Source organism: Vipera ursinii (genome assembly GCF_947247035.1).
Source record: "Vipera ursinii genome assembly, chromosome: 16".
NCBI classification, from domain to species: domain Eukaryota; kingdom Metazoa; phylum Chordata; class Lepidosauria; order Squamata; family Viperidae; genus Vipera; species Vipera ursinii.
In genome coordinates, this window is record NC_139529.1 from 8,085,140 (window position 1) to 8,100,418 (window position 15,279).

General features: G+C 48.2%; 1 protein-coding gene across 2 annotated transcripts in view; it reads right to left on the reverse strand.

Annotated features, from left to right (window-relative positions):
* Nucleotides 1-1,833: 1,833 nt before the first annotated feature.
* The window catches only part of ABL1 (ABL proto-oncogene 1, non-receptor tyrosine kinase), a 45,411-nt gene continuing 31,965 nt past the window's right edge, over nt 1,834-15,279 (reverse strand). For both annotated transcript variants that reach the window (XM_083375307.1, XM_083375308.1), the window contains exons 5-11: nt 11,742-11,826; nt 11,214-11,391; nt 7,966-8,150; nt 7,290-7,442; nt 7,080-7,169; nt 6,590-6,751; nt 1,834-6,069 (exon numbers count right to left, since the gene is read on the reverse strand). In XM_083375307.1, the coding sequence (XP_083231433.1) occupies nt 4,442-6,069; nt 6,590-6,751; nt 7,080-7,169; nt 7,290-7,442; nt 7,966-8,150; nt 11,214-11,391; nt 11,742-11,826 (2,481 nt within the window). In that variant the 3' untranslated portion in view covers nt 1,834-4,441. The remainder of the gene's footprint in view (nt 6,070-6,589; nt 6,752-7,079; nt 7,170-7,289; nt 7,443-7,965; nt 8,151-11,213; nt 11,392-11,741; nt 11,827-15,279) is intronic.

Below are 15,279 nucleotides of genomic sequence, written 5' to 3' on the forward strand. Positions count from 1 at the left end.
TTTGCAAACTGGACTCGGTTCGAAAAGAAACAGGCTAATTGGCTAGCTTCAAATCTCCGGCTGGCCTCTCTTAGCCGTGGAGAGAGCAGCGCAAATAAACAAAGACTTTGCCAAGATTCATGGAGCACTAGCTTAATTAAGACTCCTCGGGGCTTGGGAGGAGGGGCGAGAGGGCAAATGGAATCTGGATCCTTGCTTTGGGCCAAGAATACAGCACACGTTGCCTCCAAGCCAGGATTTCTTCATCAGTGGGCAAATACTGAAAGCGTAAGGAGTCATCACGTCATTGAAGATTGGGGCTGGTCTTAATAAGAAAAATCCTTGCAGCATCTGGAGATGGGAAATATTCCAGTGGTTCGCTGGCTCGTGAGGCGGACAAATGGGCAGGAAATACTCATTTCAAGAGGGCGGTTGGGTTAGGATTTGGTCCCACCCATTCTATTAGACAACAGCATGAAAGGAGGAGGAGGAGGAGGAGGGAAAGAAAGAAAGAAAGAAAGAAAGAAAGAAAGAAAGAAAGAAAGAAAGAAAGAAAGAAAGAAAGAAAGAAAGAAAGAGAGAGAGAGAGAGAGAGAGAGAGAGAAAGAAAGAAAGAAAGAAAGAAAGAAAGAAAGAAAGAAAGAAAGAAAGAAAGAAAAAGAAAGAAAGAAAGAAAGAAAGAAAGAAAGAGAAAGAAAGAGAGAGAGAGAGAGAGAGAAGGAAGTGGGAAGGAAGGAAGGAAAGGGAGGGAGGAGAGAAAGGAGAAGGAAAGAGAAGAAAAAGAAGGAGGGGAAGGATAAAGGAAGGAAAGGAGGAGGGGGAGGGGGAGAAGCCCCCTCAAAGTCCTCTTTTTCCTTCCAAGACGGAAATGAAGTTCTAGAGAACCCTGTCAACCCCCCCCCGCCCCTCCAGCTACTAAACTGGGTCACTGGGAAACAGCTGAACAGCACAGTCAAGCCTTGTTAGTTGGGAACCAGCAAACTGGGTTAGACAGGTGTGGACATGGCTTATATGTTTGAATTGGGCTGGTTTTCTGACCGTATTCCCCCCTTTCCCCCCCCCCTGGTGGCTGGGGCCATCCTCAGAAAATTTCGCCCTGAGGAGTGCTCAGATCTAAGGACCAGGTCCTCGAGTTACAGCCATTCATTGAGAAACCATTCGGCATTATGAAAAGTGCTGAAAAAAGGCACCTTACACGAGACTCGTCCTTATACTTACGACCGTCATAACCTCCCGGGGTCATGTGATTGTCGTTTGAACCCTTCCCAGCCAGCTTCTAACAAGCCGCCTCAATGGGGAATCGCTTAACCACCGTGCCAGAAAAGTTCATAAAATCATTAAGTAATGATTCACTTAACAGCCGTGTGATGGAGGTGTGCTAATTCCAACTGTGTTCGGAAGTCTAGGACTTGTAAATCAGCCAGGACAAGGCTGCCGAGGGGATGTTGGCTAATTATCGTTTTTATGACCGGCTGGCGAAAGAGAAATCAAGGCTTATTTTAAAAAGAAAAAGGAAAAAGGAAAAAAAAGGCTGTTTTTCAAGCTAGCTTCAGCCAGAGGCTCTTCATGCACAACATGACTGCGGAGCTACCCAGGGCATTCAAGATGAGGAGACAAAGAAATTCGGTTGGCTTCGTGACCGAATACTGTTAATGGAGAGGACATTTTTTTCCCCTTGTGGCCTCTTCTTCTCCTTACCTGGCCTGCAACTCCCAGTCTTCCAAAAACAAGGGACAAAAACTAGGTATTATGCAAAAAATGAAAAACCCAGCTATCCACCCATCCATCCATCCCTTTTTAAAATCTCATTCTAGTTTTCTTTCCCCCCCCACCATTTTTTTAGAACATGGGACATTGGAAGGGACCTTGGGAGATCTTCTAGGCCAACCCCCTGCTCAAGTGGGAAACCCTATGCCATTCTGGACCAATGAATATCCAGTCTCTCCTTTAAAAATCTCCAGTGATGGAGCACCCACAACTTCCAGAGGCAAGTCGTTCCACTGGTTAATTGTCCTCACTGTCAGGGAATTTCTCCTTAGTTCTGGGTTGCTTCTCTTCCATCCGTTGCTTCTTGTCCTGTCCTCAAATGCTTTGGAGAGTAAGTCCATCTCCTCTTTTTCTGTTGACAACCTCTCAAATATTGGAAGACAGGTATCATGTCCCCCCAGTCCTTCCCTTCGTTAGACTAGACCAGGCAGTCCTCAACCTTGGCCACAAGCCAAGCTGGCTGAGGAATTCTGGGAGCTGAAGTCCACAAGTCTTAAAGTTGCCAGGGTTGAGGACCCCTGGACTAGTTCCCTCAACTGTTCATCGTACAATTTAGGTTCCACAGCCTTTATCGCTTCTGTTGTGCTCAGAGTCTAATGTGTAACATCCTAACCATATCGCAGTCTACAGACCCAGGAACTGTACCTTGTTGATCTGGGTTTAGTTCTCTCTAAACCGTGTTTGTAGATGGCTCCCAGCTCTCTGCCAGTCTGCTTCAACACGTTTTTAAATTCTCATCAATTCGCTTCGCCCTCGACAAATGCCAGGCTATCAATCCGAGGCCCCAACGTGGCTCCGTCTGAATGCAAGAAACTCAGCTTGCTACAGACCTTCTTTCTTCTTTTCTTGAACATCAATTTATTTTTAATAAAAAAAAATCCAAAGACTAAGAAATACCATCTGGAATCCTTTGAAAGAACACACGTAAAGTGGAGGAAGAGAAGGAGGAGAAGGAAAATGGATGGAAAGATCTTTTAAAGGTCCTGGATTTGGCAAACATAAGCTAGAGATGAAGAGGGGGGGAATCCCTCCCCTGTTGAGTATTATAGAAAAAAGTTGCAGCTATTTACAGATATGAAGACAGAGTGAGGGTCTACAAAAGGTGTAATACTGAGATATGAACATAGTCTATATTACAAGGAGAGACTATTCACAAAAGTATTTGTACCCTCTGGAAATATCCAACCCACTCTGAATTTGGGGGTATCTCCCCCCTCACTTCCATTCTTTCAAAGCTTAAATCACAGTTTCATTCCCCACCCCACCCCCTGTTAGGCTGGGCACAAGACACAAGGGCAGCCTGGTAAACTGAGCTTGCCAGCAAAGACTGCATCCACATTTGTGTAACCGTCGCTTGTGGGGGGGGAAATAATAATTAAAAAGGTTTATGGGTGGAGATGCTTGGGGCAAGGGAGGCAGTGCATGAAATATCCCCAAAATTTGTTTCGAATGACTAAGTTCACCCCACCCAACCTCACCCCCAGCGTATTTTTATGGTTTCTTCGCTAGGACTGATCACTAGGGTGCAAAGGGATTCCCTTGCAGGCCAATGAAGCGAATCATACAGAGAAGCAACGGGTGACCTCCTCGTTGGGCATGGATTCGGGCAGAGTGGCAGCGGGCAACTTCCCTTCCCTCAGAGAGAGAGAGAGAGAGAGAGAGAGAGAGAGAGAGAGAAGGAGAGAGAGATGTGCAAATCCCCAATGGCCAAAATTAGGCTCTTTGGATGGAAGGTTTAACTGACGCTCCTCACGCCCAAAGCAACCAAGGCTACTTCTTGAAAGAAAAGGAAGGGCTTGAAATTGTTAAAGTAGTCATTCCTTTATCAGAGGGGGTTCATATGGAGAGGGAAGATGCTTTGGTTGGTCCTCTACAAGAGCCCTGCCTAATCTCAGACTCAAGGCTGCAGCATACAAGAGGGAGACACGAATGCTAGAGGGAGGATGGGGTGTGAGACATCCTTATATGCGCATAGGAGAAGGAGTGGCAGAACCTGGGGCGTGGAGTGGAAAGAGGCATCATCCTAGAATCCCTACGTAGCCACAAACTCCCTTGAATTTCACTGACCCTTATCTAACTCCTAGCAAGTGCTGGTCTTTAGCTAAGATTCCTACACAGAGGCTTTCAGCAATAGAGTAGCTTAATTGAACCTTCACTGTGAACCTGATCTTTTGCACCTGACAATGTGCAAAGAGGGCTAAGTAGGAAGCAACACAGAGAGACCCTTGCAATCAATTTGGCCTTGATAAGTGGTGTCCCACTTTCAACACAAAGCTCACCCTACAAGCAAGCAAGCACTAGTTAGAACGTCCCAAAGGATGCAACATTGACAAGTTAAGCTTCACCAGACTTGGACATCCCAGAGTTAAGAATGAGACGGAGGGAAAATCCCAATGAGAGAGATGGACTGGGGGCAGGTAGGTGTATGGGGAGGGGTTCTTCTTTCACAAGGTGGCTTGTGTGGAGCATAGGATGAGTATATCCTGAGGGTGAGAGCAGTCCAATCAAAGCAACATCTGGAACGCTCAAAGCCAATGGTTTTGGACAACCCCAGAGGACAACTAAGATACAATCCACACGGCTAAGTCTGTGTGCTGTCTCTCGGAGGAGTGGGGTCCATTGTTCCGTCCCGGGAACCAAAATGTCTTGGGTTGGCTCCATCAAAATTGGGTCACTGATTGCCTCTCCACTTCTGCTACCTCTGAACAATATCGCTGATTTCTTTGACTGAGCTGAGCAACTTGCTAAAATCTGGGGTGGTGGCAGGACCTCCACCAGCCGTGGCAGGGCAGATCTGAAGCTCCCTGAGACTGTTCTCCAGTTTGTTGATGGCCTCTCGGAAAGCAAACTTATTCCGCATCTGCTGGATTGAGTCCACGTAGCTCACGCAGAAGGTGTACAGGTTCTTGCCCGCCTCCAGGACGGCGCTGTGGCTGACCATCTGTTCCGAGTTCTTGCTGATGGCGTTCCGCAGTGTCTCAGAGCTCTCCAGGACTGTCCCCTTCGTGACGGTACCACTCGCTATCTTCTCCGGAGGTTGGCGGGTCTTCCTCAGGGAGACCCGAGTGGAGATGAGAGGGATGAAGGCTGTGGAGGTGGGCTGGTCTGCAGCCAGAGCGGACGAGATGGTGGGGGGTGACGGAGAAGGGGAACCGGCCATCAAGAGCAATTTGGCAGATGAGGGAGACTTTGGGACGGAGGTCATCAATGCCTTTTTGCTTCCTTCTGTGGACAAACTGGACTTGGGAGTCTCAGCATTTACGGGGGGCTCCGCGGCCACTACTGTCTGCTTGCCCTTGGCCAGGGACCCTTCAAGTCCTTCGTGGCTGGGCCCAAGACCCCCCTTGCTATTTTTGCCCGAGTTCAAGACCGGAGGAGGTGGGGCAGGTTTGAGCTTCGACAGCTTCCCTTTTTCCTTCTCTGGACCTGGCTTCATCTTGCGTAGACGAGACTCCTCGCCCAGAGCTTTGCCGGCAAAGAAGCCCAGGGTGGCTTTGCCCACTGTGGTCTGCTCAATTGATGGACCTCCACAAGCAGAAGGGAGCAAAGGCTGCCTCCGGCTGAGTTTAGGGGTGAGAGTGGGTGGACTGGAGCCTGGGCTGCTCATGGCCTCTTTGGAAGTCTCTTCCAGCATCTCCTCATTCTTCTTCAGCAACCGAGGACCCGAGGCGACCATTCCCCGGTTGACTGGATCAGCCTTTGCCTCACTGGTTCGTTTCCGAGGCAGGGCTGGCTTTTCGCTCTTGTGGCCCCCAAAAGTTGACGAGTCAAACGGGTTCCCCACGGACTGTGGGTTCCGAGGGAGGGTGACTGACTTCCACTCGCTGTCCCTGCCCCCGTGGGGCACACAAGAGGCAGAGCAGGAGCGCAAGAAACGCTTGCTGGAGATCATGCCACCGTCCTCTTCGCTGGGACCTGGGCGATTATTGGCCAAGGACACCGATTTTTTCCAAACATTTGGGGTCAACAAATTGGAGTTCCCAGTCCCATTGGCTACTCCAGTTGCCTCATTGCTGGCGTTGGGGAACCTGGAGCGGTCCTCTAGATCAGCAGGTTGTGTGAGCAAGACCCCATTGCTGCTATCTTTGGTCTCATCCTCCCCGACTCCTTTATGCTCCAGGTGGCCCTCCGCTTCCCGGAACGAACTGCTCCGCTTCGGAGGGGTGGGGGCCGTTTTCTTTTTCTTCTTGATCAGAGCACTGAAAAGATTGGTCTTTTTGTCTTTCGGGAGCAAACGGTCATCTTCATTTAAACTCCCATCGGCAACAGCCCTTTCCTTCCGCGGCAGTACAGGGGACACCGCCGGCTCATGTTCTGTGCTTTCTGCAAAATAAAAACAGATAAGATTTTGACGCGAGATGCTGTGAATCATCCAACCGGACAGGGAGGGGGGTATCAAGTAGGGAATTAGCCTTGAATCGTTGCACAGCCACAAAAGATCTGAGACAGAGCCCTGGAACCTTATCTATCTATTCCCAGTCAGCCTGGGGAGATTCCTACAGAGGTAGTCCATGGTTGCAATGGTTGTTCAGTGTGGAAAACAACCGTAAGTCATTTTTATACAGTGCTGTTGTGACTTCAAACGGTCACTCAATGAACTGTTGTTAAGTCGAGGACTGCCTGCATGACAGGCCTGAATACACTAAAGTAGTTATCTTGAAACCTACAGTTGTGGATCTGAATGCTTGCCCCTAACGCAAGCCCTTAAACCAGTATTTCTCAATGTTGGCTATTTTGAGATGTGTGGACTTCAACTCCCAGTATTCCCCAGCTGTCGTGGTCGTCCATCGGTTGCCCACCCTTCAGAAAGTATCCCATTACGGCACAGAAGAATTAAGCTGACCACTTTCTGCTGGGCCCTTCACAGGCACCGCTTCCAAGTTCTCGGCGTCCTTCCATTCAGCCATCTTTCGAGACAACCTGGTTTTCGTGGGCAGCTCCGGAGCTTGTGAAAAAGGGTTGCCCACGCTCCTCCCCGTTTTCTTCCCCAGCTCTTTTTCCACTTCTGAAAAGGAAGAGGTAAAAGAAAAAGTTGTATCAGTTGAGGACTGCCTGTAACGAGATTTTTCTCAAGAGGGAAAGACAGTACAGCAAGCCAAATATTAGCAGCTGAGACAGAATTCCAGGTACAGGATTAGCTTCTAAGTAGAGATGTGACAGGACTTACCTTTCTGCACTCAGAATAAACAATCTATGTCGTGGCATCTCCGGGAAGGAAGGAAGGAAGGAAGGAAGGAAGGAAGGAAGGAAGGAAGGAAGGAAGGAAGGAAGGAAGGAAGGAAGGAAGTTTTCCATTGCAAAAAAAACAACAAGAATTATCTGGAGGCACCCACCATCTGAAATGCTGGATTCTTGAAACATCGTCTCAAACGCTTGGTGGATTTCAGCAAAGGAAGGCCTCTCTGAAGCGCTCCACTGCCAGCCTAAAGAGAAGATCGAGGGAGCAACTGGTGAAAAATGCAAGGGTGAACTCCAGAAGGGTTGGCATAAAAAAGCGACAGGTTTGGGGCTGTGGGGGTTAAGGAAGCGGAGCGCAAACTCACATTCTCTCATGAGCTCGTAGACTTTTTCGGGACAGCCCTCCGGGCGCTCCATGCGATAGTCCTTCTCCAAAAGTTCATACACCTGCGACAGGTCAATCCCAGGGTACGGGGACATGCCGTACGTGGCAATTTCCCAAAGCAAGACACCAAAAGCTGCGAGGACGGATGGGAAAAATCAACAGAGGCAGAGATCTGGGCCACTACAACCCTTTTCGCATGCAGAATATCAGCAAGCAACACATCTCAATGAAAGTAGTTTTAGCCTCCTGAGGAGTTGGCTTCTTGGCTGGCCCACCTAGTAAGGTGTTAGTAAGCTAGCAGTTGGGGACATTAGCTGGTGTGGGGTCCTCTTGCGGATATTTCAAGACCCAACTAGGCAACGTCATCAATGCTAGTGAGTATGACTTCCTCCCTGTTTACATATAGTAGCTCTCCACTTGGAAGATGTTTCCTGACCCAACTAGGTAACATCCTCAACATTGGAAGAGAGTGAGGCTTGCTCCTTGTTTATATACAATAGCTCTGAGCTTGGTGGTTTTCTTGCAGACGTTTCACGGCCCAACTAGGTAACATCATCAGCGCCACTGAGTGTGGCTCGCTCCCTGTTTATATTCAGTAGCTCTGAGCCTTTCTTGCACACAAGGTCCCTTCCAACTCTCTTATTCTGTATTCTTACCCCAGACATCAGATTTGATGGAGAATTTGTTATAAGCGAGGCTTTCCGGTGCGGTCCACTTGATAGGGAACTTAGCTCCAGCGTGGGCCGTGTAAGTATCACCAGTCATCAACCTGCTCAGGCCAAAATCAGCCACCTTCACCAGGTGATTCTCTCCTACCAGGCAGTTTCGGGCAGCGAGATCTCTGCAAGGGCAGAAGATTGCCGTTAAGAGAAGACCCAGGGAAACAACTTAAAAAAAAATACTCCAAGGGAAAGCAGGAGTAAGGTTAAGAACACGCCGAGCGAAGGCAAATTAAGACAATGCTGAGACAAGTTTTAAAAAATTCCGAACTTAAAAATCTCCAAGGGTAGAAAGATAACACAGGTAGCATGATTTGCAGTTTGGATAGGTGATGCATTAAACAGGGAGATATAAAAATGTTAGAGAGAGACAGGGTAGGATGGATGGATGGATGGATGGATGGATGGATGGATGGATGGACGGACAATAGACAGACAGGGAGAGATAAATAGATGTGGTAGATTGCACTTGAGTGGGAGGCTATACTAAAAGGAGGAGAAGGAGGATTAGTTGACAGACAGATAAGGAGATGGATAGAATCCGTGGAAAGACAGATTAGACAGACAGAGAGATAAGACACATAGGTAGGCATGAGAAAAAAAGAGACAGTGTTAAAGATCCAAGGACTCACCCTGGTTGATAAATAAAAGAAGTTATTTCTATTGAGAAGGTAACATTGACAAATGGATCAAACTCCCTCATAATAAAAGAGAGAGAGAGGGGAAAAAATATTTCTCCACCCTATGTCACATTCAATTGGACACTGTGATCCAGGGCTTCTGCTTTTTCTCAGACTGGGAGAAGATCTGTCGGAGAAGCCCACTTTGCCTTAAGCGGGAGCAAAAAAAGTGGCAGTTCTGTCATTCAACATGAGTGACATATCCCCCCGAGGGCACTTCAATTTGTCCTGCGTTGTTCAAGCACAGCTTCTGCTCTTCCAAAGTAGCACCACTGACGGGAAACAGCTCCTCTTCAAAGGGTGAAACCTCAGGTGCTTGAGGTCCTCCAAGAAGACGTAGGAATTTGAAAACCACCGCAGCTCGGAAGACGCGAAATACAGAGAAAAATACCCCTATCTCCTCCAGAATGTCCAGATCCAAGGTTCTACACATAGGCCAGAAAAATCAAATAGGGGGTACCTGGCGCCACAGCAGGACTTGTGACAGAGATCTAGGGATCCTAATCGACCGTCACTTAAATAGCAGCCCGCAGGGTGCTGCAGCTGCCAAAACAGCCCATACATTCCTACGCTGCATCAACAGAAGGACAGACTCAAGATCACATCAAGTGCTAGTACTACTTGGTACAGCCTTGGCAAGACCCAACGTGGAGTACTGTGGCCAGTTTTGGTCACCACGATACGTAAATAATTTTGAGAGCCTAGAAAGAGCGCAGAGAGGCCCAGCCATGATAATAATAGGTTTGGAGGATAAACTATGGCGATGAACAGTTACAGGAACTGGGGGCGTCTACTGTATCTGAAGAGAAGCACGAGGGTAACAATATTGGAAGGGCCGTCACATAGGAGAAGGGGCCGACCTATTCTGCAAAACGCCTGAAGGCAGGAGAAGAAGCAAGAGATGGAAACTCATCAAGGAGAGAAGCAGCCTGGAACTAAGGAGAAGCTTCCTGACAGTTAGGACAATTAATCGGTGGAACGGTCTGCCTCCAGAAGTTGTGGGTGGCCAGGTTTTTAAGAAGAGATTGGACAAACATTTGTATAAAATGGTTTCCTGCTTGGGCAGGGGGTTGGACTAGAAGACCTCCAAGGTCCCTTCCAACTCCGTTATTCTGAATGGTGTAAGGTCTCCTGCCTGAGCAGGGGGTTGGACTAGAAGACCTCCAAGGTCCCTTTCACCTCTGTTATTCTGCATGCTCTAGAGACCTATGGGGTTTCTCAAATTGGGACTCTCCCCAGGACACAGGCTTCACAAATACCAGTTTTCAAAGTCACAGAGAAGCATCTTGGCAGCGTCTACCTCCAGTGGAACAGAGTCCCAAATTTATCTTGGCGAGGGGGGGGGGTTAGGGGAAAATGACATAAGAAGGAGACTCCCCCCCCCCATGATGGAAGAGTGGATCGAATCTCCCGCTAGGCTTTGCTATTAGGGCGATCAGAGACCATTTCCCCAGACAAAGAATGCAAAGCATTAACGGTAATTGCAGCTCGCTTAAAGGTCAAAATCCTCCAGACGGGCAGGACTTGCAAAGGTGGTTAATAGAGAGTGGGAGACAGATAAAGCTCAGACAATAAAGAATTGTGAAAGCCGTGGATGACAAGGTGAGTGAAGGATGGACGTCATCACAAAGGAGCTTTGGAGGGAGAGGCAGCCCAGACAGAATAAGAGAGGGAGAGAGAGAAAGAGAGAGACGAGAAGAAAATGGAGAACTTCATAAGGAGAAGGTCTTCTAATAGAAGGAGAACAGGAGTGTCATTATGGGCAATTTGGTGCCGTTCCTGGAGGCCCTTGGCGGGCTTTGTCTCACAAAGAGCTGTGATGAGTGAGGAAGACAGTTTCACCGCCAGCCTTATTGCAAAACCACAAAGGCATCCGGAACGGCGGCTCACCTCCGCTGTGCAAGACACAAATGGGTCAGGGGAGACTTTTCAGGGGTTACGAACCCTTTAAACCGATGCAAAGCCAGCCTTCGTGATTCAGGAGGTTGCCTCTGGAAGGATACCAAGGGCTGTGGGACATTGTGTAGAGGTACGCAAAGATTCACATATTGGGCCCATCTTGGGTCATAAAAGGAGGGGGCGTCCATCGACTATGGTATTTCAGTTGATGTCTCGCCCCAAATGGGTTGAGCGGGTCCCACTTGGTGCAGGCGAAGGGGCTTGCTGTGGGCCCCTGGCTGTCGAGAAATTTTGGCTGGCAGGACTGAGGAGAAGGGCTTTTTCTGCTGTGGCCCCTGGAACAATCTGGCGTTGGAGGTGAGATCTGCTTCCACCCTCCTGCCCTTCCAGAAGAATATTCTGGAAGGGAGAGGAAGAGGAAGACGGAGAGGGAGTGAAGGGAAGGGAAGGGAAGGGAAGGGAAGGGAAGGGAGGGAGGGAGGAAGGAAGGAAGGAAGGAAGGAAGGAAGGAAGGAAGGAAGGAAGGAAGGAAGGAAGGAAGGAAGGAAAGGAAGGAAGGAAGGAAGGAAGTCTGGGAACGGAGCTGGCATTCTCTGCCCAACCTACCTGTGGATGAAATTCTTCCTCTCCAGGTACTCCATGGCAGAGGAAATCTGGGTGGCCATGTAGAGCAGCACAACCGCGTTCACCTCTTGCCGGTTGCAATCCCGCAAGAAGTCCAGCAAATTCCCGTAGGTCATGAACTCGGTGATGATATAGAAGGGGGGCTCCCTCGTGCAGACCCCTGCCAAGCAAGGCAGACAGGAGTCAGTCAAGACAGCACCTCAAAGGGAGAGCCTCCTGTCTCGGTCAGGCTTCAAAAGCTGAACGCCAGAAGGCCCCGACGCCGGGCTTCCCAGATAAGACACCGAAGCTTCAGGCCTTCCGTAGATGAAAGCCACCTCAGAAGAATTAATTAAAGACCTTGTTCTGCTTTTTTTTAAAAAAAAATTCCTCCTTTTTAGTCATCCATTGCCAAAAGAACTGAATCGTCTCGACGTGAAGCTACGGTGCAGCAAGCAGCTCCTTCGCCTACCCGGGGCCAGGCGAGGGTCTTGGGTGTGCGTGGCCGTGCTCGGGATTTATGTCACTTACCCAGTAATTGCACCAAATTTGGATGCTTGATTTCTTTCATGACAGCGGCTTCTTTCAAGAATTCTTCTACCTCCATGGTGTCCTCCTGTGACGAGAAGAGAGAGAGGGGAAAAGAAGGAATCAGGCCCAAAGGTGCATTGCTGGCAAAAGAAAACTATTTTCAGCACAATCAGGAGAATATCTCTCCTCCCTCCCTCCCTTCCTCCCTTCCCTTCCCTTCCTGAAAGTGACTAGCCCAAAGTTACCCAGACAGCTTTCACGCCTAAGGTAGGACTAGAACTCACCATCACCTGTTGATTGGTTCAAAGTCACACAGTTGCCTTTCCTGCCTAAGGCAGGACTATAACTCCCAGTCTCCTGGTGACTGTCTCAAGGTCACCCAGCTGGCTTTTGTGCCTAAGGCAGAACTAGAACTCACGGTGTCCTGCTCTCTAGCTAGGTACCTTAACCCCTAAATCAAATTGGCTCTCTCTGTTTCTCTTGACATTTCCCCACTGCCCACTTTGCTTCTCCCCACCCCCACCCCCACCCCTCCCAACCCCTTGCTCATCTCCAACCCTAATGAGGTTCCTGACCCTGAAGTAATCAGGATGAGAACAAAAGACAGATCATAGGATGGAGTCACTGTCAATCAAAACAGCTTTTTCCTTTGATCTTTTTTCTCCCGAGGATAACATGGAAAACCTGAAAGAACATGTGGTGCACTTGCAAAAGGATTGTTGGGGGGGGGAAATACCCCCCCTTTCCCCAATGTTCACTCAATTCACATCGGTGGAAACCCATTTTTTTTCTTCTTTCCTTTTTTAAGCAGAAATTTCATTATCAAGATTGTTTTTCTTGTTTTGGCCTGAAGACCATACAGGGGAAGTACAAAGACGCGGCCAAGCAAGAAACACCAGTAAAATCAATCCAATTTCTCAAGAAACCCTCAAACGCCACCAATTTTCCCTCTGCCCTGTTTTCTCCAGCCCCCTAATCATCTTTCTTGCTCTTCTCTGGACTCCTTCCAGAGTCTCAGCATATTTTATGTACGGTGGTGACCAAAACGGGATGCAGAATTCCATTTTCGGGAGAGGCATGAAATTCATTTGCATGAGGTTGCTGCCCCCATGCCCAGTCTGAAGCAGGATTAAAATACGAAATACGAAATGGTACTTTCCAACAAAATTAAAAAAAAAACGGATCTGTGAAATAAAATCTGTGAAATTAGAAATTAATTGGGGTGGGGTGGGGAATAAACAGTAATCCATGAAAATAAAACTCACCATTAACACACACACACACACACACACACGCACGCATTTCTCTACTATCTTGGGTTTTTCTGCACGTTTCCATTTACTCCAGCAGACAAAAAACTGCATTGATATGATGTACAATAGGAAAAGAGCAGAATTGAGGGAGGGCAGCTCAGAGTCTTAAAAGGACTATTGATTCGAAAATATAAGACAATCAGACCCATAGCCTATTTATTCCAGGCTAAATAGCACCCTTATTAGTTTACCAATGAGTTGGAGAACATTGCATGCGACATTGAATTGCAGTGCCCCACTTTGGATCAAATAACCCAGCAATTCATAATTTGATCCTGGAAGCATTGTAGAATCTTCGTTAATTCTTTTTCCCCCTGCAATGAAGCTATCTAATCCTTCAGGAGGGCCATTCCTGATGATGGCCATTATTACTCCAGAGCATGCAATTGCAAGAGGAAGGAAGGAAGGAAGGAAGGAAGGAAGGAAGGAAGGAAGGAAGGAAGGAAGGAAGGAAGGAAGGAAGGAAGGGTAGACAAACAAGTACCCTGGCCATCACTGGCTATGTTACAGAGGGCCGGTAAGGGAGCAAAATTCAGATGTGTGGACTTCATTTCCCAGAATTCCTTGCCTTCCATAGCCAGTGCTGAGAAACCTGGGAGCTTTAAATGCACCAATATGGACGTAGACAAAGTTGGCAACCCTGGCCTAGAGACAAAGGTTGGGTTTACACCACATGCCGTTTATTTCACCAAATCTAGAGCGGCTTGACTCCCACATAAACCTAAGCCATAAATTATGGTTTATAAAAGCACGGGGAGCCAAACCCAACCCAACCATCATTTGGCTTTCCTCGGGGTATGAACCAAGCCACAGTGATGTTGAAACAAACAGAGTCAACTCACACAAAAAAAACCAGAGACTGGAAGGAAAATGGAGAAGGAAGAGCTAAGGATCAAGGTATTAGGAGGAAAAATTTAAATATGGACGAGATCTGGAATGGGGAGATCTAAAGATTCCTATGCAGAAAACCTAGCGAGAACAGCTCCTTCCAACACATCCCCCGTGCTTCTGCTCTGCAGGTATGTGTGTGTTGGGGTGTGCTTGGTGTGTGTGTGTGTGTGTGTGTGTGTGTGTGTGTGTGTCTGGGCAAGCATCCCACGCTAATTGAAGTCTTATTTAAGGGCATCACGGAGCTAAATGTTGCGAGGAGGAGTATTGAACGGGGCAGTGCCGGCCGTCATTTATCTCTCTGCAGAAAGTACTTTGTCAAACCAGCTCTCGGTGGCTCCCAGCAACTCCGAAAACAGGATAATAAATAGTCTGTGCAGAAAAATAATTAATCACCAGCCCAAGTCCAATTGGAACTGCAGAGGTGGCTTCCTTCCCACTGTTAGCTCAGCTCGGAGAGCAACCCTTGCTGGGAGAGGCAGGCCAAAGGAGACTGCCCAAGCCATTTTCCACCATTTCCTCCACCCTTCTCATGAAGAAAAATTATAGTACTCAAGAGCTTCCCCCACCCGCTCCTCACATCCCAAAGTAATCGCTAAGGATTGGGTCTCCCCCTGCTGGCTTCTGAGTAGGGAGACGAGGGAAGTGGAAAGGCTTCATGCTTTCTTGACTCCAAAGACCCAGCCGTCATCTTGAACGTCAAAAGGGCTAAATTGACGGACTTAAGAAAAGTGTGTACAGGGGCACACGTTTTGTCACTAAGCGAGAAGGTCTTGATGCCATTGTAATCAAGTGATAAGACCTGAAGGACCAGGTTGGGGGGCAGTTCCTCCTGGAGAACACGTATGGGGTGGCTAAGCGTTGACACCAACTCGATGGCCTGTAATCCATCGATGGGTCAATGCAAAGATGGAGCTCCCTTTGTTGGGAAAGCTGGAAAGAAAGGGAAGAAGACGACGACAACCAACAGCAAGTGATTGGGCTTCATTACCACAGAGATAGGGGCAGAGCTGGAAGACCAGGATGAAGACAGATCCTCCTGGAGAAGACGTATCTATGCGTCCCTAATAGTCCATAGCAACCTGACATAATCAATCAATGGATCAATGCAAAGCTCACTCTGAGAAGTCCGTCGTGCTAGGAAAAGTGGAAGGAAAGAGTGGAGACTCAGTGGAGACACAGTTACAGCTCTTCATGGGGGCATCATTGGAAGACCTGAAGGACCAGGCTGGGGACAGATCTTCATGAAGAAAATCTACGGGGTCCCCAAGATTCAACACTGACTGGCTGGCCCATAATCAGTCATCATCACGGACATATTATGGTTGCTAAGAGTT